The 23,181-nt window shown below is 36.4% G+C and overlaps 1 protein-coding gene across 1 annotated transcript in view; it reads left to right on the forward strand.

The window, feature by feature from the left end:
* DCLRE1C (DNA cross-link repair 1C) overlaps window positions 1–23,181 on the forward strand; it is a 43,781-nt gene that overhangs the window by 5,428 nt on the left and 15,172 nt on the right. The window contains exons 4-12 of the mRNA XM_074194071.1: window positions 1,007–1,066; window positions 1,660–1,715; window positions 2,466–2,567; window positions 4,521–4,593; window positions 4,788–4,928; window positions 9,136–9,237; window positions 11,540–11,676; window positions 16,455–16,509; window positions 20,931–21,019. Coding sequence (XP_074050172.1) covers window positions 1,007–1,066; window positions 1,660–1,715; window positions 2,466–2,567; window positions 4,521–4,593; window positions 4,788–4,928; window positions 9,136–9,237; window positions 11,540–11,676; window positions 16,455–16,509; window positions 20,931–21,019 — 815 coding nt within the window. The remainder of the gene's footprint in view (window positions 1–1,006; window positions 1,067–1,659; window positions 1,716–2,465; window positions 2,568–4,520; window positions 4,594–4,787; window positions 4,929–9,135; window positions 9,238–11,539; window positions 11,677–16,454; window positions 16,510–20,930; window positions 21,020–23,181) is intronic.

Raw genomic sequence — 23,181 nt, forward strand, 5'->3', positions numbered from 1 at the left:
ACCACATAAGTAGAAGGGTTCATTTGAAGGAAAGATTGTCCTGGTGGACATTAGGGTCCTGCAACATTGTAGATGGCAAGTCCCCAAGAACTGATGACATATGGTAAGTGATAGTAGTTTTCTCTCTTTGCTGAAGGATTTGGCTGGTGATTCTGGTTGCCTCTCATAGTGATGAAGATGAATCAATCATTTTTCAGCTGGGAAGGGTTGAAAAGCAGAGAGATAACAGGATGGCTGGAGGGCGAAGGGAGATCTTTAGAGGAACTGGAGGAGAAAAGTACAGTTTGGAGGGAAAAATCTTCCTATAGGTGCTTACTCTCCTGGAACCTCTGGTGCCTCGTACTTAAAGTATTCTTATTTATTAACATGACCTATTTTCAGTGTGCCAGTCACTTCTGTGATATTTTTGTCACTAGCAAAGTTGAGGAGTAAAGTCCATTTTTTTTGTTTTTATCATTTTTTCCCCTAAACTTCATTTTGGGTATTTCGTAGTCTTTCTGAAGGTGTTCTTATGAAACTGTGTTATTCCAATGATTGTATGCCATTACTTTCATCTATTATATATGTCCTTTTAAAAACTTAGTTCATTGGTAGACTCCCTCTTCAACTCTTTGTGAATTTAATTTGATACCAATCACCATTAGGTCACCCAGTGAGATATTTTCACTATTTTCAATCTACTTATGAAAGAACTGAAATACAGCTATGTTGAGTATATGAATATGTTGTAGATAATATGATGACATATCTGTGTATGCATTGTAGGTCTAGAAACTTAACCTAGTTCTGTCTTTTTAATGCATATTTACATTTTAACTTTATTTTAGCTTCACTTTTTTTACTTTTTACTTAAGATGTTTTCCAAACATGGCATTCATAAAGACACTTTGTATTCACTTTAAGGGACTTGGAATTCTTCTAGAGTTTGAATTATATGAGGCTTATTTAGTGATAGTCATGAAAAAAATCTAGTATATAAATACCATCTCCTTTTTTGCTTCAATAGATTGCTCTTGAAATTGAAACTCCAACCCAGATTTCTTTAATTGATGAAGCATCTGATGAGGTAAGCAAAGAATCTATTTTAAAATTAATAATATTGTTATTTTTGTTGCATTTCATTATTCATTTGCTTCATAGCAAAATTTTCCTTGACAATATTTCTTTTATTATCTGTTGAACAAATCTGACATATTTGAAGTCTTAAAGATCATCACTATTTAGGTGAAAATTGTTTCACATTAGTGTTGCAAGTGTGTATACATAGAATTTTAGTTTGTATTAGAAAACTAGAAACAAAACATTTGAAAAATGGAATAGATCTGTTAGCATTTCTATAACCAACTGTCTTTATTATTGAAGACAATGGAACCAAGACATTCAGATTCTTAAAAATTATTTACTTTTAAGTATATCTCATCCTTTCCACAACCCCCAAACAAAATCCCTTGGAACAAAGACAGAAGAAATAGGAGATCATCTGAGTCTGACATTATATGTAGTTTTTGCTACTCATGGTTTTCCCCATCTCTGCAAAGAAGTCTGTTGGTCAACAATTTTGACAGTCTCTATTTGTGAGGCATTTGGGAATGTGTACCATTGAACAACACTTGAATTTAAACTGGACCTAATGTTTTTCTTCTCTGTTTTAAATTTCAGAAGGAAGAGGTTGTTGTTACTCTTTTGCCAGCTGGTCACTGCCCAGGTTCAGTTATGTAAGAGATCCTCTATCTCAGGGGTTCTTAACTTGGGATCTATGAACTTGTTTTCTAGTATTTTTCATAATTATGTTAGTATAATTTATTTTCTTTGTAATCCTTTTAATTTTATTTTATGCATTTAAAAACATTATTCTGGGAAGGGTCCATATTTTTTACTCTTGTACCCCTTTGTAGCAATTCTTTTTTTTTTAGTTTTAAGAATAAGGACTGTGAATCTAAATCCCCGAAAGTTTAAATTGATATGCTGAGATTTCTTCAGTCTTTATTTCCTATGATGAAATGTTTGACTGGGGTGGTTGAAATAGGACTTTGAGGGCAGTAAAGTTCTGATAATCAATACTTCCAGTTAATATTTGTATTATTTTTTATCATAAGGAATTTTCTTCACAAAAATGCAAATTTTTCAGATTATAGATCAGAGAGACAATAGTATTATTTGATTTGTTTATTATTACCATTTTTAACAGAAAAAATAACACTTAAAATATGGCAAATCATTTAAACTTTTTCACTTAAACTTCCTGAGCTTCAATTTCCTTATCTGTTAAAACACATTGATAATATTTGCATTATTTGCGAGGAGGAACAACACTTTTGAGGATTGACTCTTGTATCCATCAGTTTCACTGCCTTCTTTTAGGGACTGACATATCCGTCAGGAGCATTTGTTACATTATTTGGGATAGTGACTTCATTAAAAATTTTTTGAGTGACAGAAATTGTTGAAATTTGTTTCCTTTGTAGGTTTTTGTTTCAGGGGAACAATGGAACAGTCTTGTACACAGGAGACTTTCGATTAGCCAAAGGGGAAGTAGCCAGAATGGAATTCTTGCACTCTGGGAGCAGGTATTACAGTTGACTTCAACTTGGAAATGGAGGGCTTTTCCTTAAGAAATCACCTGGTTAGGATGCTTCAATGTTTGGGGAACTTTCTTCTTTTTTTCCTTTTTCTTTGACTTCCATGGCTTTGCTCTTTTTTTTTTTTTTTTTTTTTGGCAAGGCAAATGGGGTTAAGTGGCTTGCCCAAGGCCACATAGCTAGGTAATTATTAAGTGTCTGAGGCCACATTTGAACTCAGGTACTCTTGACTCCAGGGCTGGTGCTCTATCCACTGTGCCACCTAGCCGCCCCTCCATGGCTTTACTCTCAAGACAGTCATGATGATGCTCATCTTAAACAGTGGTTCTCAGAAATTACTTTTTGTTTTTCCTCTTTTAGGGTTAATAGTAGGTAGTGAGTGACTTGGGGAAAATATTTCCTAAAATTTATAAAATCTTAAAGATTTTCTAGTATTCCCAGAAAAGACACTTGCTTGAAGGATAAAGTCTCAAATAATGATAGGGTTGCTTTAAAAAAAATTCTAGCTTCCAAGTTCAATAAATAAAGTGATCTCCAAATATGAACATTTCCTTCAAGGCTACCTGTAGTCAGGAAGACCTGGGTTCAAATCCTTTCTCAGATACTTACCAACTATGTAATTGCTTCAGTTTACTCATTTGTGAAATAAGGGGATTGGATTTGATGTCTTCTAAGGTCCCTTAAAGCTCTAAATCTATGATCCTATGATCCGTTTTTGGCAATTTATTTTAAGGGAGAAAGCTGTGAAACCAGAATGTAAGGAAAGAAATATAAAAATCACAAATTAATTCCAAAAGTTCTTCAGGATGTAAAGAATGATGAAATACAGTATTGCACTGCAGTGTGCCTGAGATTCAGGGACATGGAGCCTAGACTTCAGTGGATATAATATCATTTTGTAGGTAGCTTTTCTAGCAGCACCTTTTGTCCTGGGCCTCCCTTTTACATGTCCTCCCTTCTTTAAGCTGTTACACTTTTTGTATGAGAACATTTTGTTTGCTGAAAGGGGGCAGAAGAGGTATGTTGTAAAGAGAAAGGATGGCGTGTACTTGTGACCTTACACTTCACCAGGGTCTACTCACTGTTGGCCAGTAGGGCCTTTTCCTACATCTCCTAGTAATGCATGGATGTCAGCAGAGTGCTCAGTGTCAGTCTCATGCTTGATCCATTATTTTGATATCTTTTATAACATTCACCTTCAGTTTTTTTAACCAATTAAAGAAATTTGATGATCATTACTTTGCTGTTTAGTTTGAGATATGCTAATATTAGACCCCCTTCCTTTCCACTTTTCCCTCCCATTATTTCTTTTGAGATTCTTAACTTTTTGGTCCTTTACATGGTTTTTGTTATTTCAATCCTATAATGTATTCCTTTGGTAGTTTGGTATGGTACTGAAATTAACTTAGGTGATCTTGTCATTTTTATTATATTGTCATGGAACAACCATGAATAATGTTTCTGATTATTCAGATCCATTTATTCTGTAGTTGTATTCAAATAATTTCTTATTCTCTTCTAGCAAAAGCTCATGCTCTGAGCTTAGGAATCCTGGGAAGTGTTATGCTTTTCTACATCAGTCAAACCTGTTTTATACTATGTAAATTTGTATACATGTAATAAATACCTTAGAGGATTAAACTCCAGAAGGTCAAAACCTATGTCTTATCCAATCTTAATTTTTTCCCAGGTACCTGGCAAAGTTGTCTGCTAGGTACTTAAAATTTGTTAAATTGAGGGAAGTAGTATTCGGAACATTACTGAAGGCAAATCAAGGAAAATTCTACAATGAAAAATAAAATCAAAGATGACAATGAGAGGTATTGTGCTACCATGTTCCAATCTAGAGAAATATTTTGTAAAGTTATTTGAGTATTGCCTTTTGCTGCTTTTTATAAAATCACATTGTAATAAAACAACAAAATTTTAATTTTATTTCAGAGTGAAAGACATCCAGAGTGTGTATTTAGACACCACTTTCTGTGATCCAAAATATTATCAGATTCCAAGTCGGGTAATTATACTTTTAGAAAGACATTTTGTAAACAAATAAACAAAAAAAACGAATCATAACCGAGATTTACATGATATATTATGATCTTTAAACAATGACTAATAAATTTGGGGACTTTTTCCCCTTTGTTATGAGGAAGACAGTGGTGATTGTCTTATTAATTGTTGAATATGTATTTAAAATCTCTAATCTAGATGGAGTGTTTAAATGGAATATTAGAATTGGTACGAAGTTGGATCACTCTGAGTCCATATCATGTGGTGTGGCTGAACTGTAAAGCGGCTTATGGATATGAATATTTATTTACCAACCTAAGCGAAGAATTCGAAACCCAGGTATTTTGCCAGTTGTAACAAAAAGAAACTTGAAAATGATGGCACCTAGAAAAATTTATTGAAAAAGTTTCTAGATCAAGGATTGGAAGATTTTCTGAAATGGAAATTTCCTCTGTCCTGAAGAGGGAATGTCATGATTTCATTCATTTTATCAAGGTATGGTAGAATAAACCCAGGTGGCTTAATAGGCTGGAGTTTTTGAGATCTCTTGTTAACCTTGAGCAAATAATTTTCTCCTTTGTAGGCCTTAGTTTTTTAATCAGTTCTGTAAAATGGAAGGAGACTAGATAAATTCTGTGATTTTATTTTTCATTTACCATTTGGTAGTTTCTTGAGTATAGGGTCCAAGATTTATTTCTGTTTTCACCTTCTCTTGTGCCTAACATAATTCATGACACATAAGCAATTCTGTATTTTGTGGGCAGCTAGGTGGCACAATACATAGAGGAATGCTCCTAGAGTCAGGAAGACCAGAGTTCAAAATTCAGCCTCAGCTATTAGCTCTGTGACTCCGGGCAAGTCACTTAACCTCTGCCTGCCTCAATTTTCTCAACTGTAAAATAATAATAATAATAATAATAGCACCTGCCTCTCAAGGTTGCTGTAAAGATAAAATATATTTGTAAAGCATTTAGCACAGTGCCTGCAATAGCAAATGCTTAATAAATGATTGTTTCCTTCCTTCCCTTCTCTGTCCCTTCCACTCCCTGATACTCACTTTCTTGTCTTATGGATGAGAAAATGAAGACTTTTAACTTAGCCATGTTTATACACATAATGTCTTCTGCTTCTAAATAATAATAATACATATTAATAGATAGTTATGATATAGTCGCTTTAAGTTTTGTAAAACACTTTAAAGATATTTCATTTGAACCTCACAACAACCCTGTGAGAGGTATGGACTATTATTAATCTTATGTTATAAATGAGGAAACTTTTGCAGAGAATAAGTAACTTATCTAGAGTCACATAGCTAAAAACTGTCTAAGACTGATTTGAATTTAAGTTATATTAGCTTCTAAGTCCAGGAAAAATGGTCCAAGGATAATTACCAAATACTATTTGTGTAAAGATTAAATCAATGTCTAAAATGAAGTTTTGAGACTAGCAGATCCTTTTCAACTTTAATGTTTTGATTCTGTCTAATCCTGAGTAATTTTAATGATGGAATGTTCCTAATATGGTTTGAATTGCTTGGAAGTTAAATTGTGAGTAATTTTTGTCTTAGTAATTAGCTAATATTTTAAATGTCATAAATATTTGGATATTTCTTTCTGCTATACTTATTGTTAATAACTTTATTTTTATATCACATATATTTTCTTTTTCCAGTTGAAATGTTCTTTGCTTTTTCTTTTACATGCAAAGGTAGTTTTTCAGCATTCATCCATTTTCAGATTTATGAGTTCCACATTTTTCTATCACTCTTCCCTCCTCTCCCCTCCTCACCATGGCAATGAATAGTCTAGTAAAAGTTTTACACATATAATTGTATATCACATACATTTTCCAATGTATTCTATTCTTCTATTCTATTCTTCTCCCTCCCAAGAGAATGTTCTTTCATATCAAAGAATTAAAAAAAGATCAGCAAATCTAAATCTGATATTGTAGGCAATATTCTGCATCTGTGATTCTCTATCTCTGTAACTAAATAGGAGACAGTTTCTTATCCTTTTTTTGAGGCCAAATTGGTAATTATAATTTTTCAGTACTTATTACTCTTTTTTATTTTGATTTATTTGTTTTGTTTTTAGTTTGGTTTATATATTATCAATGTGTATATTGTTTTCGTGGCTACTTTTTTCCTATAAAGTGATTTTCAATAGACTATTCAGAGCTTGAGTACAAATCACTGATTTTATAGCAAAAAAATAATCAGAAGTATCATAGGATCTTTGGATTGGAAGGGACTTTAGAAATCATTTGTTTCAATCTCCTGCTCAGGGTGGGAATTATTGCTGCAGTATCCTTGACAGGTGGTCATTTAATCTCAGTTTACATATTCTCATTTTTGGGAACTTATTATTTCACAAAGAAACCCAGCTATAATTTTGGGAAATTTTCCTCAGGAGCCTTCTTAAGGCAGATAAAGTCTTACTATCCCTACATTATAGGTGCAGCTGAGACCTCTGGAAGGAAGGAGTGACCTGCCTGAAGTCACACAACCATTCTTTGGCAGCCAAGTCTATTTACTCTCCAGTTCATCCTTTACATGGCTGTCCAAATGATGTTCCTAAAGTTGGGTCTGATGAGGCCACTTCTCTACTCAGAGCGCTTGGGATCAATAGCAGACTCCTCTTTTTGCATTTCAAACTCTTCATCGGGCCCCAACCAACCTTTCTGACCTTATTTCACATTGTCCTCTTCACACAAACACACATTTGGTCCAGGCCACACTGACCTCACTGTTCTTAGCATCTGTGACATTTCCTCTCTTTCCTCCATGTCTTTCTGCCACAGACTTATTCTGATAGGATTGTACCTGTTGGTGATCCAGTTGCATATTCACAACTCTAATAATAATTTTGTCCTTTAGTAACATACTCTTTTTCCTAAGCACCTCAGAATCAGTTTGTTGCTTATTTGCTAAATGCAGTTCCCTTCATTTGAATTTTTACATGTTTATCCACATTGCAGTGATTCTATGCATATGGCATCACTAATACCACTTAGTGATATTATTGCATGTTTGATAATAGCTTATCAGTGTTTTGACACAATGAAAAGATCATTCAACTTGAGCTGTAAGATCTAGGGCCTATTTCTGTTTTTGCTACCTCTCTGTGATCTGTGCCACTTAACTAATCTGAGTAGGTCATTGTTTTATCTGTAAAATGGGTATAATGATACACTGTCATAAGGATCAAATGAATTCAATGTGTGCAGTGCATTTTTTTTTTCCTTAGGTTTTTGCAAGGCAAACGGAGTAAAGTGGCTTGCCCAAGGCCATGCAGCTAGGTAGTTATTAAGTGTCTGAGGCAGGATTTGAATTTAGGTACTCCTGACTCCAGGGCCGGTGCTCTATCCACTGTGCCGCCTAGCCGCCCTGTGTACAGTGCATTGTAAAATTTAAGTGTAAACCCTTATTGCTGTTCATTTAATGAAGGTCATATATTATCCTGAATAGATCCACCAGATACTGTAATCCAAAACATCATGGTAGAGAGACTTTACGGAGTATCTATCTATTTTAATACCTTATAAAATCAGAAATTTTGAGCTGAAAGTTATCATTTTACAGTCAACAGAACATGGATTTAAGGTCAGCAGTCCTGGGTCAGCAACTATGCTTCTTCATAATTATATCAACTCAGACAAGTCACTTACCCTTTCTTAGTCTTAGTCTTTTCATCTGTAAAACATGATCCTGTGAAAATTCATGTTAATTTAAACCACCTTAAGCAGATGAGCCAGTGACATGATTTAAAGATAGGCATCGGGGCGGCTAGACGGCGTAGTGGATAGAGCACCGGCCTTGGAGTCAGGAGCACCTGGGTTCAAATCCGGTCTCAGACACTTAATAATTACCTAGCTGTGTGGCCTTGGGCAAGCCACTTAACCCCGTTTGCCTTGCAAAAAAACCTAAAAAAAAAAAGTTAACTACCTCTTCCTCTTGCTTGATGCCTATCTTTATTATTTTGGTTTTAGGTTTTTTTGTAAGGCAAACGGGGTTAAGTGACTTGCCCAAGGCCACACAGCTAGGTAATTATTAAGTGTCTGAGACCGGATTTGAATCCAGGTGCTCCTGACTCCAGAGCCCGTGCTCTATCCACTATGCCATCTAGCTGCCTGGTAGTTAACTTCTTAATTATACTCAGTATGTTCTTGTGTTGATCCAGATCCGCTCTCTGTAGGTGAAGATCCACAGCTCCTCTGTGTACTAGTAGATGGTGTTTTTGTATAGCTGTGGCTAAAAGAGAAATCATTCTGTGAATAAACCTAAGTTTTAGCTAGACCAGTCCTCAGAACTACTATCTGTCCCCAATGCTATCCTCAAATCCTTTCAGCTTTGTAGGTGGGACTTGTCTCAATGTCCACTTCATTATCATAGCCCCTGAGGGTCCAGAGGCATTTCTGTGTCACTGTGAGCCAGCAAAGCAAGACCTGAATGGAGATTAGTCCCCAAATTAAAGAATGTTGATTTACTTCAACCATAATTTCAAAATATTTAAATCCTCACAAATTATATTGATATCCTTAGGTTCATGTGAACAAACTGGATATGTTTAAAAACATGCCTGATATTCTTCATCATATAACGACAGATCGTCATACACAAATTCATGCCTGTCGGAACCCACGGGTATGTATCCTCTTATTTTTCTGTTCATACCACTTTTATGTAATCTAGATGTCAAAATATTTTAACAGTAGAAGAGAACCTAGGCATTGTCTGATCTAATCTTTTCAGTTTATATAAAGAACTTGAGTGAAATGTCCAAATAATTTAGAAAGTTACACTCACAGAATGTTTCAATAAAATGTGTATACAGTTTAATAATTGATTTTTTAAAAATGATACAAATAATTATTAATACATGATATGTTTGTCATCTACTTACTGGAATTTTTGGAAATAATATTTTGAATAATGAAAATGAGAAGTGTTATTGGTGTTTTGTTTTAACAAACCAGATACTGCTTCTCCATATCCAGACAAGTCCTCACGGGAATACATTCTCTAAAATAGCAAAGGAAAACCACTTAGTAGTATGTTTGGAAATGAGAGTACATATCACCTGCTACTTTTGTAGTTTACCAATAGTTAGTAGAAAGGAAGGATGTGTGCTTTAATGCTCTTTTAAGTCCATCCTGAACATAAATATGTTTAGATTTGTTAAATGCAAATCCATACATTTGAGTTCCTACATATTTATCCAAATTGTAGTTATTCTGAGCATATGACATCATTGATACCCTTAGTCATATTATTGCATAGAGAACCTGTATTGTTTTTCCATACATTGTTTAATAGCTTGTCAGGTCTGACACGTGCAACTTTTTCTATAATATCACAGTAGATCCTACAGCATAAAAATCAGCAGGGGGACTGTGTATTTACATAGATACATAGATAAATCAGCAGTGAATATTATTATGAGTCTTTGGGTAGAAGTTCAAAGTGATACAGGAGACTGAAAAGAAAGAGAGAGATGGAAAACCTAGTTTATTAGATTTTTTTATTAAATGCAACATAAACCCTAATGCTTGGTCTACTATTTCAGGCAACCAGAAAGTTGTCATCAGGTTTATATTTACTGTCCGTCCTCTCTCTCTCTCTCTCTCTCTCTCTCTCTCTCTCTCTCTCTCTCGCACACACACACATACACACACACACACCACATACTCAGACTAAAATACTATATATTTTTAAAAAATAATTCTTTTGGGGCGGCTAGGTGGTGCAGTGGATAAAGCACCAGCCCTGGAGTCAGGAGTATCTGGGTTCAAATCCAGTCTCAGACTCTTAATAATTACCTAGCTGTGTGGCCTTGGGCAAGCCACTTAACCCCATTTGCCTTGCAAAAATCTAAAAAAAAAAATTAAAAAACTAAAAAAAAATCATTCTTTTGAGTGGAGGATGTTTCCTGGGTCCACCTGGTCTGGTAGATGGCCTTTTAGATTTCATAATACATTCTTTTTCACATCAGAGTTTGACTTCATTATTAATAGGTTTAGTTTGACTAATGTTTTTTATTTACCTATCCCCCACTCTTCCATATACTCAATTTTCAGATTTTCAGTTTAAAGAATAATTTAATTTATATCCATTTTGTACTATTCAGAATGCTTTTTATCATTATATATCAGGTGCTTAATAAGTGCTTAATTGATTTACACATTCAAATCATTTCATATAGCAGATATGGGATATACATACACATGGTGAAATGCAATATACAGTATAGATAGAAGATAGACTTGCCATTATCCTCCACTTGCAAGTTTGCCATCTAGTCCTCTTTATAGAGCATGAGAAACTACAGCTTCTCTTGTTTATTCTGCCCTTCCTGCCTATCCCTCACTTTTTGATGTAGCATGTGTACCTCCCCAATGAAATTCCCCACCTGATATTGTTCCCTGGCTTCCCCTATAGGAAGGAAGGAAGAAAGGAAGAAAGGAAGGAAGAAAAAAGGAAGGGAAGGAAAGATTTATTTATTAAGTACCTGCTCTATGCCAGGCATTGTGCCCTTTACAAATATCTCATTTGATTGTCACTACCCTGAGAGGTAGGTGCTGTTATTATTCCCATTTTAAAGTTGGAGAAATGAATCAAGTCAGAGGGATGTTAAGTGACAGGCTTAACATTTTGCAGAAGAGTAAACTGAGTTATAAAAAAGTTAAGCCAAGTTTCTGAAAAATTTTAAATAATTTTTTTCAAATACTTAGAATGAAGTAGGAGAGTTTGCTATTCAGTGGAAATGCATTTAAAAATCATTTCAATAATTGACCAAGATTTCATAGTAATGGAGTAAATTAAATGGTACCATTGTTTATCAGATTTTTATTCTCTGTTGATGCCAAAAACACCTGTTTTGTCAAAGATTCATGGAATTTCTAGATATCAGTATTCAGATCTTTAACTTTTATTTGTCTTATTTTAGGCAGAAGAATTTTTTCAATGGAACAGATTGCCATGTGGAATTACTTCTAAAAATGGGACTCCACTACATGTGATCAGCATTAAGCCATCCACAATGTGGTTTGGAGAAAGATCTAGAAAAACAAATGTAATTGTGAGGTAAGGCTTGGGTGTACATATGGAAGAGTGAGGATTGAGACAATATATCTGTGTTATAAAGAATGTTCTGATTAGAAAAGTCTTTTTTTGATTCAAAATACTTTTTTAAATTCAGCCTAATATGAAAGTAATAAGAGATTTTACAATTTCTAAGTTATATTTTTTAAATTAAGCTTTATAACTAAGCTTGCTTTAATGACAACCAATAATTTATTGAAGGAAGGATAAAAAAAATCTTGCCTAACAAGAAACAAAAAATAACATAAGTATATAATCAGTAGCTAACAGGTCACTTGTCATCTTGTAAGATAAATCTTCAGCTATTTGCTCCTTTTATTTAGACCTAACTCTATAATGGGATTTCTTACAAAGAAGCCAATATTGAGATAGTAGTTTTACATTAGGGATTTGATCAGTGTAGTAGTGGTCATAATGGTGGTGGAAGTAATACTTGGATTTACTACAATTCTGCAATTTTATTTTGAGACTCTTACAGTCTCTTAAGAGCTATGGGAGTTCATTGAAAGGCCACAATAATTGAAGCTACTTGGAAAAGGAGTTGAGGTGAGTCTGAAAGATTCAAGTACTTGAATTTAGAAGTAGCAGATGACAGAGGGCTGCAGAAACAGGAACAAAATGAGTTTTGTGGGGACTATTCAGCAGAAATTCTTGACTAGTGGGAAGAGTTCACATTGATAAATGTTGAGAAGTGAGATGAGCTAAAGAGGCCATGGGCAGGACCCGAGGTGCCCTGATCAGTGCACAGAGAAGTTTAGAGTTGTGTTGGAGTGGCATGATTCAAGTGGTGTCTCAGGTCCATGAGCCTGGTGGCAGTTAGCAACTGAAGGAAAGAGTGCAGCAGGAGAAGGAAGTGAAGGAGGGAACTGGAGGGGCCAGATGAAGTGACTTGTCTCAGTGTTGGACTTGGACTGGAGCAAAACATCTCCAATGTGACTGAACTCAGTTTCTTAAATCTCTGAAGGGTCTTATGGAATCCTGAATTTTAGCAGAAGACTGGAAAAATTCTAATGTAAACTATTACTTGGAAGTGATAGCAGAAATCACAGAATTAATTGTGATAAATTATGACTGTTAGCCTGATTAGCACATACTAATAGGTATCCCATAGGAGCCAGTCTTTTTTTTTTTTGTATTTTTTTTAGTTTTTTTTGCAAGGCAAATGGGCTTAAGTGGCTTGCCCAAGGCCACACAGCTAGGTAATTATTAAGTGTCTGAGACCGGATTTGAACCCAGGTACTCCTGACTCCAAGGCCGGTGCTCTATCCACTACGCTACCCAGCCGCCCCATGGAGCCAGCCTTAAGTCAGATATTATTTAATATTTTTTATTAGTGATATGGATAGTAAAATTTAGTATGCTTATCAAGTTTTAGGAGGTTAATATCCTGGAAAACAAATATAATTCAAATTAGCTTGGACAAATTTGATAACATGCCTCTCTAAAACAGGATGACATTTAATAGGGATAGCAACTTTGGGCTTAGTTCAAAATTTTCATAAACTATGAGTTTCGTCAAGTCTGTAGGTCAAGATCTCATTTATAGAAAATGGAGAGAGTTGGGCTAATTGGTATTTGAGTTCCCTTCCAGATCAAAGTATAATCCTATAGTTCTATACAGAGATAGCAAAGAAAAAACCTAGACATCGTTGGGTTCATAATACTTTTCATGTTGTTTTCTTCTTATTTTTAAGGAAGGTAACATAATTCTAGCTGTTGATCTAAGAATAGTATTTATTGTGGTCTGATTAATCCAAAAGTTTTTTGGAACAACTATTATAAACTGTATACTTTTAGAGATAATAAGAACTGTCAGATGTAGTCCCTGTTGCCCTCAAGGAAGTTATGATTCAGTCAAGGAGACCAGAAGCAAACATACATACACACACATACACACACACCCTACTTCAAGATAAAAACAGAAGTATTGTCAAAAGGCGGCTAGGTGATGCAGTGGATAGAGCACCGGCGCCGGAGTCAGGACTGCCTGGGTTCAAATCCGGCCTCAGACACTTAATAATTACCTAGCTGTGTGGCCTTGGGCAAGCCACTTAACCCCATTGCCTTGCCAAAAAAAAAAGCATAAAAAATTAGCTTTTTTTAAAAATTTTTATTAAAGATATTATTTGAGTTTTACAGTTTTCCCCCATCTTGCTTCCCTCCCCCCACCCCCACCCCACAGATAGCACTCCATCAGTCTTTACTTTGTTTCCATGTTGTACCTCGATCCAAATTGGGTGTGATGAGAGAGAAATCATATCCTTAAAGAGAACAGAATTCTCAGAGGTAACCAGATCAAACCATAAGACATCTGGTTTTTTTTTTTTCCGAATTAAAGGGAATAGTCCTTGTACTTTGTTCAAACTCCACTGCTCCTTCTCTGGATACAGATGGCACTCTCCTTTGCAGATAGCCCAAAATTGTTCCCAATTGTTGCGCTGATGGAATGAGCAAGTCCTTCAGGGTTGAACATCACTCCCATGTTGCTGTTAGCGTGTACAGTGTTTTTCTGGTTCTGCTCATCTCACTCAGCATCAGTTCATGCAAATCCCTCCAGGTTTCCCTGAAATCCCGTCCCTCCTGGTTTCTAATAGAACAATAGTGTTCCATGACACACATATACCACAGTTTGCTAAACCATTCCCCAATTGAAGGACATTTACTGGATTTCTAATTCTTTGCCACCACAAACAGGGCTGCTATAAATATTTTTGTACAAGTAATGTTTTTACCCTTTTTCCTCATCTCTTCAGGGTATAGACCCAGTAGTGGTATTGCTGGGTCAAAGGGTATGCACATTTTTGTTGCCCTTTGGGCATAGTTCCAAATAGCTCTCCAGAAGGGTTGGATGAGTTCACAGCTCCATCAACAGTGCAATAGTGTCCCAGATTTCCCACATCCCTTCCAACAATGATCATTGTCCTTCCTGGTCATACTGGCCAATCTGAGAGGTGTAAGGTGGTACCTCATCGAAGCTTTAATTTGCATTTCTCTAATAATTAATGATTTAGAGCAGTTTTTCATATGGCTATGGATAGCTTTGATCTCCTCATCTGTAAATTGCCTTTGCATATCCTTTGACCATTTGTCAATTGGGGAATGGCTTTTTGTTTTAAAAATATGACTCAGTTCTCTGTATATTTTAGAAATGAGTCCTTTGTCAGAATCATTAGTTGTAAAGATTGTTTCCCAATTTACTACTTTTCTTTTGATCTTGATTACATTGGTTTTATCTGTGCAAAAACTTTTTAATTTAATGTAATTGAAAAAAACAAAAAAAAACCCCAAAAAGGCTATATATGATTCATAACCAAATAAACTAATCATTGTTAAGAGTGGTCCAGGGGCGGCTAGGTGATGCAGTGGATAGAGCACTGTCCCTGGAGTCAGGAGTACCTGAGTTCAAATTTGGTCTCAGACACTTAATAATTACCTAGCTGTGTGGCCTTGGGCGAGCCACTTAACCCCACTGCCTTGCAAAAATCTTAAAAAGAAAAAAAAAGTGATCCAAAAAAGTAATGATTGGATGTGGGTCTTCAAAAATGATTAGGATGTAGATAGGAGAGGAGGAGAAGGAAAAATGAAACAGCGTGAGCAAAAGTACAGAGGTGAGTGACTGGAGCCCAGTGAATACATTGACTGGACTAGAAGAGAAAGTATATAGGGGAGTAATGCAAAAGTAAGACTTGAAAAGTTAGATTGGAGAGCTTGCATAGGGCCTCAGATGCTCTCTGAATTAGTTGGAACTTTTTAACTTCTACTCAGTTGCAGAGACATTGAAAAAGTGGAGCAATTTCTGCTCTCAAGGAGATAACATTTTACTGGGGGGGGGCATACAACATGATGAGACAATATGGAATAAGTACAAAATAGTGTGATTTTGGAGTGGAAGGGAGAATCAGAAAAGATCTTTTAAAAGAATTGGCATGTGAAGTGAGACTTGGGAATGCAGAGGTGGGCAGTGGGATTCTGTATAGGTCAGTTTGGCTGGAGGGTGAAACAGATGACAGTGAATACTGTGTAATCAGTTTGGGAAGATGGGCCGGAGTGGGATTGCAGCAGGGCTTTAAGTTCCAGAGGAGTTTGTTTTTTATGTTAGAGACAGTGGGGAATAATTGAAGCCTCTTGAACAGGGGAAAGAATTGTTCCAATCTACTTTAGCAATATCATTTGAACAGTTGGGTGGACCATGAATGAAAGAGGGATCACGGGATCACAGATATAGAACTGAAAAAGAACTTAGAGAATCCCCTTGTTTAATAGGTGAGTAACTGAAGCCCAGAGATATGAAGTGACTTGCTAGGCCTCACATATCTAGTAAGTGTCTGGGTCAAGATTTGAACACAAGTTTTCCTGACTCCAAGTTCAGTCTCATCTGCTACATTCTGCTGCTTCTCATTTCTTGCATTGACATAGGAGGAAAAAAAAAAAGATAATTTATTCTTAAATTTCTGGAACTCAGGGGGCGGCTAGGTGGCGCAGTGGATAGAGCACCGGCCCTGGAGTCAGGAGTACCTGGGTTCAAATCCGGTCTCAGACACTTAATAATTGCCTGGCTGTGTGGCCTTGGGCAAGACACTTAACCCCATTTGCCTTGCAAAAACCTAAAAAAAAAAAAAATTCTGGAGCTCAGGCAGAGATAAAGAAGTCCCCCTGCATTTAAGTTTTTTAAATAGTGAAGTCAGGTACCCTTGGGAAAGCTCAAAATGATTATGATTGTGAATTAACAAGGCTTTTTGTTTTTGCTACTTTTTCCTTAGAACTGGAGAGAGTTCGTACAGAGCTTGTTTTTCATTTCATTCTTCCTACAGTGAGGTAAGTTTAGAGTGGCTAGCTTTAGTGTCCCTGACTTTCAGGCATGTATTTACTTCTGCTGCTCAGATTTGTTGTAGCTCATCCTAAATGCTTGTGTTGATATGCTTCTTAGAAGAGAACCCCCAAAGTTTTTCTTTATTAGTAAATTTCTAACTAAATACTCTAAAATATATATTACCAAAGTCGCCCTCCTAAATAAAAGACTTTCTAATGTAGAATTTACCTGTCTTATAGAACCATTAAGTCATCATTCAGAGGAACATTCAGCATTATCCAAATTAATCCCAATACAATTAACTTAAAGGATATGTCCAGCTTGTTTGTACTAAAATTTTGTTTGAAAAAGTGTTTTGAGAAGTATTTAGTAAATTCAAGTAAATTACCTTCACTGAGGCTTAAAAACATTTTGTTATTTCTGTATGATGACTTTCATTATATTGATAGTTATACAGGCATCCAGGTTATATCAGACTTAGAATATGATATTTGCAGTTTTCCTGAAAAATTAATTTCCAAAGTAATTTTCAACTATTTTCATTCTTGTAAACTAAGACAAGTTAATTGTTAGCTTTTTTCATGCAAATTCAGTGTGCTCATGTGTGTGGAATAGAAAAAAGTAGTCATGAGTGCTATTTGCTATGTGATAGCATCACTTAAGTTTTTAGCCTTCAGGGGGCATCTAAAACCAAAAAAAAAAGATTTTAGCCTTTGGGGCCACTAGGTGGCACAGTGAATAGACCCGGGAGTCAGGTGGACCTGAGTTCAAATAAGCACCTAGCTACGTGACCTTGGGCAAGTCACTTAATCCCATTGCCTCAAACTGTGTTGGGTTTTTTTTTTAGATTTTTTTTAAGGCAACAGGGGTTGAGTGGCTTGCCCAAGGCCACACAGCTAGGTAATTATTAAGTGTCTGAGGCCAGATTTGAACTCAGGGACTCCTGAATCCAGGGCCCATGCTCTATCCACTGTGCCACCTAGCCACCCCTATTTTTCAAACTGTAATGCCCATTCCAATCCCCCATTGTTTACTGGTCCTACCCTTGAGCTATACTGCCCCACCTAGCTATAGGGTGTAAGGCTTAGTCATTGGGGTGACTTGTTTTAGGTTTTAGATGATGACTCCCTGTACATGTCTCTGTGGAATATATGCAAACTCAGAATCTCAGAGTTGTCAGGAACCTTGGAGAAAAAATTTCTACCTGAACCCAAAACCCCTCTCCAACATTCTTAATTTTGACCTTGGGCAAGTTAGTCAACTTCTCTGGGCTTCAGTTTCTTCATCTGTAACTGGAGAGTGTTGAACTAGAGAGCCCCTAAGTCCCCTTCCAGTCAAAATCTATGATTCAGGAATCCCCAGTAAGTTGTTATCCTCAACCTGCAGCTTTGGTCACCTTCAGAAATTGGGATAGAATAAAAATGTAGTCATGAAATGCCAAGTTACCTAATTGGGATAATAACTTTTTTCTTACTATATTTGGAATCGTAATTGGCATCACTTTTGGACAGCATGCAACAAAATACAAATTATAAAATATAATCCTATCCAAAAGAAGTTTAGATTCTGGTGAAATGACATAATGGAATTATTATTTTTTTTTTAGGTTTTTGCAAGGTACTGGAGTTAAGTGGCTTACCCAAGGCCACACAGCTAGATAATTGTTAAGTATCTGAGGCCAGATTTGAACTTGGGCCAGATTTGAACTCAGGTACTCCTGACTCCAGAGCCAGTGCTCTATCCACTGTGCCATCTAGCCACCCCAAATTATTCCTTTAAATTACTGGTCTCCACCTCAAGTACTCTTCCATAATGATTTTTCATGAAGTTTAATTTATTTTATGTCTTTAGCTTTTTCCAATTTTATGATCTATTGCTTATTTTGTCAAATCCTTTTACTGTCCTTGTTTAGTATTTGGTTCTCTTATGTATAATTGTATTTTGTTCTCTTACATTTCTTCAACTCTTAAGTAGTTGAACTAGATAGCTTCTAAGGTTATAACACTTATATCTTAGATTTTTCTATAATAGATCTCATTTCAGATATTCTGCTTCATTGTCCCCATACCATCAGAATATTAGTCTCTTCTACCCTTTCAGGAGATGACTTTGCAAACAATGGAGTTAAAATGCAGAGAAAGATCTTTGGCTAGAGGTACAAAATAATACAGTTAAAGTTTGTCATAGAGAAGAGAGAAGGCTAAATAATGGAGAGTGATAAAGCATGAGAAGTCCCAGAGAGACTATTTTAAAAAGGAAGACTAGGAAGTTGAACAGTACTTAACCCTGGAATGAGAGGGAAGGGGAGATTTCACAGAAGGGCCCTTTGGTGGGAAAGATAAAAGATCTATTTTATCATATTTTCTAAGAAGGCTAAAAGACAATTTTCTTTGGATATCTGTTTAATAATTAAATATAACATTAGTCATTAGTTATAAAGACAATACTTTAATGCAACTTTGAAAGTAAATTCCTGTGGTAGAATTCTTACCTTTCTCAGTAATTTGGAATTTTGGGTAGAAGTCAAAAACCATGGTCTGTGATTTTTCAACTAGTTTGCTATTGGAATGTCTCAGGCTGCCTATCTCTCTGGATCAGCTTTAACATTTCTTTCATATTCCTTTTAACCATAAGGTAGTTTTTGCAACTCATTCAAGCTTTATTCACAAAAGCTTTACTGTTTAAAATTTTCCTGAAATCAGCAACGTTGTTTCTTTTCTTTATATGCAGCACATGAAAGAGAGGAAGGAAGTAATTTTACATATAGCAAAGTCATATTAATAAAAGCCTATGTGTTTGCTTTACACCCTAATCAGCCAGAATTAGTTTCTTCTTCCCTGGGTAGAATAGCAAAACAGTTCCTGCCCTTTTCCTTTTTTTCATATTAGTAGTTGTTATTTTACATACACTAATAAAGTTATATCTTAATTCTGGGTAACTTCTCCCAGTACCACACCACCCAACCCCTGCCTCCCAGCTTCCCCTCTAGAAACTGGATATTAGGGTAGTCACCATTTAATAAACTATTCCAACCAAAAGGACTTCGGAGAACAGAATATATAGATGTATATTATCTAAAACAAATTTTTTAAAATTAGATTGGCTTTTATTAGAGCTTATATTTTTCTAAAAACTGTGTATATATGTGTGTGTGTGTGTGTGTGTGTGTGCGCGCGCGTGCATCTGTGTCCCAAAAATCTTACTATATTTTTTTAGGCTATAAAACTTCTGCTTGTATGAGAATAGGGTTTGGGGGCGAGATACTTTTCTGTTCCCATTTCCTTATCCCTAAACTGTGAGAGGAAGAAATGAACTTCCTGAGTATAACTGTTCTTTCTTACTTTCCCTGAACTACATCTTAAATTCCTACCTACCCTTTTTGGACACAGTTCATGAAAGAAAAAGAGTTAGATATTTTCTGTCCACTTGTCTAATATTTCTATTTCACAAAGTCTCTAAAAATTTGAAGGGTGGGGGGACAGTGAGGTGGCACAGTGGATAGAGCACCAGCCCTGGAGTCAGGAGGACCTGAGTTCAAATCCGGCCTCAGACACTTAAAACTTACCTAGCTGTGTGGCCTTGAGCAAACCACTTAACCCCATTGCCTTGCAAAAAAAAAAAAAACAACCTAAAAAAAATTAAAAAATTTAAAGGAAACTGTAAATTAGAAATTTCCAAATAAAAGATTTTCTCATTTGCTTTCCTCCTTTAATTAAAATATGCATTTCCTTTTTTTTTTTTTTTTTTTACATTGGAGATGACAGAATCAAAGATCTAGAACTGGAAGAGGCCTCAGAAATCAGCTATTCCAATTCAGCTCCTCCATTTTACAATGGAAGAAACTGAGGTCCAGCAAGATTAAATAATTTGTTCAAGTTCAGTGAGGTATTTAGCACCAGAAGTGGGGTAGGAGCCCTCTGGGCTCTGACTCAGAGCTGATGGTCTTTATATTCTGCCATGCTCTTAAGGTTTAACATCCTTGAGCAGCTTTAAGCAATGATGCCTGATGCTTGCTCAATTGAATTGCCTCTGATCAGATCCTGAATTTAGAAGAGTTAGAATGTAGCAGTTGCTTTGTAGCTCAGATTCTACATTTGTGAAAGGGAATAATGCTCTGACTCATTGGGTTATTGTGGAGAGTAATGAGAAAATATCTACAATCTGAGCTTTGAAGGAAACAAACATATTCATAAAAAAAAAACTGCACTCAGGCAGAGAAAATCAGTCTTCGAAGAGCTTCTGGATATTCTACCAATTAGAAAGGTTTGCATCCTGTATCAGTGACTTTATACAGGGGAAGACAACAAAGGTGTAAGATTTCTTATTGTGTGTGATTATTCACTTAAAGATTCCTTTTCCTTCCACCATTTCCCAGACACAAGATCTTGTGAAGCACTACTTCTTAAAAATAAAATTTTTCCATTAGATTAAGGATTTCTTGAGCTACATACGTCCTGTGAATGTATATCCAAATGTCATTCCTGTTGGTACAACAATGGATAAAGTGGTAGAAATGTAAGTAGAGAGTTTTCAATGGGCCAAACACTGGATGCAGTTGTCACTGGGATGCTTGGCTAGAAGGTTCAAGCTTTTCTGCAGAATCTGGCCATAATTCTGGTTCCACTTGAAATCTGTGAATCCTCTCTTCATTCCCTTTTTCCCCAGTCAGTGTCTTACTTCCTTATTCTCTACTCTGAGGTACCAAGAAAACTTGGTTTTGTTTTTCCTGAACAAATTTTTGCTTAGAGATTACTCACCTCTTGCTTCAACCACAAAGATGGTCATACTTTTGATCTTCCCATCTCCCACAGATGTTACCTTGTCTGTGTTCAAGAATTCTGAAATCCTTTTATTTGAACATAATCTATTGGATTTTCTTTTCTTCCTCTGACCTTTACAAAATCCTATTCTTCATCTGTCCCCTGACTTCCAATCCTCAGACCCCTCTGTTTTCTCCAAGGCCATCCCCCTATCCTGACTCCTTGGTGTAGTAGTTCAACTGTATACTGCCTTCCTCTTTTGAACCCTTTATAGCTTCCTTATCATATTGACAGTCTCACCAGTGAAGTCTCTCTCTCTCTCTCTCTCTCTCTCTCTCTCTCTACTAGGCAATCCTCTTATACCTTCTCACTATCCCACTCTACTCAGACCTCAGCATCCCTTCTCATGGCTCCCCGTCCTCCACTCTCTCAACTGAGAATCTTGCCTCATGTTTTCATTAAAAAAATTGAGAACGTTTATCATTTCTCTTTTCCTTTTTCCTCCTCTGTTATCACTCAGGTACCTTTTGCCATTTTCTCCTTCATCTGTCTCATGTGATGAAATGCTAGTACCAAGGCTAACCTCTTAGCTTTTTTAAGAGATCCCATCCCATCTCCTCTATCAGATTGACCCCTCTTTCATCCCTTCTCATTTTGTACAAATTTTTTTTACATTAATAAAATATTCTTGTTTACAAGTAAACAAAATACCCCTCCCCCCATGAATATAGATAGACTTGCTTGGGCGAAAAAAGTAAAGGGGAGAGAAAAAATTAAAATTAAAAAAATAATAGTAATAATTGTAGGTATGGCCAGGTGGCGCAATGGATGAAGCACCAGCCCTGGAGCCACGAGCACCCAAGTCCATATCCAGCCTTGTAAACCCAACAATCACTCGGCCATGTGACATGCAAGCCACTCGATCCCCACTGCCCTGCAAAAACCAAAAAGAAGGAAAAAAAAGACCCAAAATAAAATAAAATAGTAATAATAGTAGGGGTGGCTGGGTGACAGACAGAGCATTGGCCCTTGAGCCAGGAGCACCTGGGTCCAAATCTGGCCCCAGACACCCAAAGATCACCCTGCTATGTGGCCCCAGGCAGGCCACCCAGCCCCACTTGCCCTGCACCCTCCCCCAAATAATAATAACAAAAAATGTGCTTCAGTCTTTGTTCCAACACCAACAACTCTGTCGTGGGTGAATCACATTCTTTATGATGAGTCCATCACAAAAGTTACTTCCATATTTTTCCAACATTGCCATTGCTAATTGCAACTCCCTCTTTTCTTATTTCTCCACTACCATGTACTATATTTTCTCTCTCCTTTCACTCTGACTCTGCTGTAGGGTAGCTGAGTGGCGCAGCAGACAGATCCCTGGTCCTGGGGCCAAGAAGCCCTGAGCCCCCATACCACCCCTTAGGCCCAGAATCTACCTGGCCCTATGGTCTTGGGCAGGCCATCCAATCCCAGCCCCTTGCAAGAAGTAAAAAAGAAAATGTGTTATATCTGACCACTCTCCCCCCATGGTCCATCCTCTCCTCCTTTATTCACATCCCCACCCCTTCCCCCTGCTCCCCCCTCCTTCGTACTCCAGATGCCTATACCTGATTGAGTATATATGCTGTTTCCTCTCCTAGCCACCTCTGATGAGAGTAAAGGTTCCCTCATTTCCCCTGGCCTCCCCCCTTCCATGTCATTGCAATAGCTCATTGTAATAAAAGAAATCTTATTATGTGAAATATCTTGGACTATTCCCCCTCTCCTTTTTCTTTCTCCCATTCCATTTCCCTTTTTTTTCTATTGACTCCATTTTTATGCCATATTTTATCTTTAAATTCAGCTTTCTCCTGTGCTTCAACTATAAAAGCTCCCTCTACCTGCTCTATTAACTGAGAAGGTTCATATGAATATTAT

This window comes from Macrotis lagotis, chromosome 7 (assembly GCF_037893015.1).
Source record: "Macrotis lagotis isolate mMagLag1 chromosome 7, bilby.v1.9.chrom.fasta, whole genome shotgun sequence".
Taxonomy (NCBI): domain Eukaryota; kingdom Metazoa; phylum Chordata; class Mammalia; order Peramelemorphia; family Peramelidae; genus Macrotis; species Macrotis lagotis.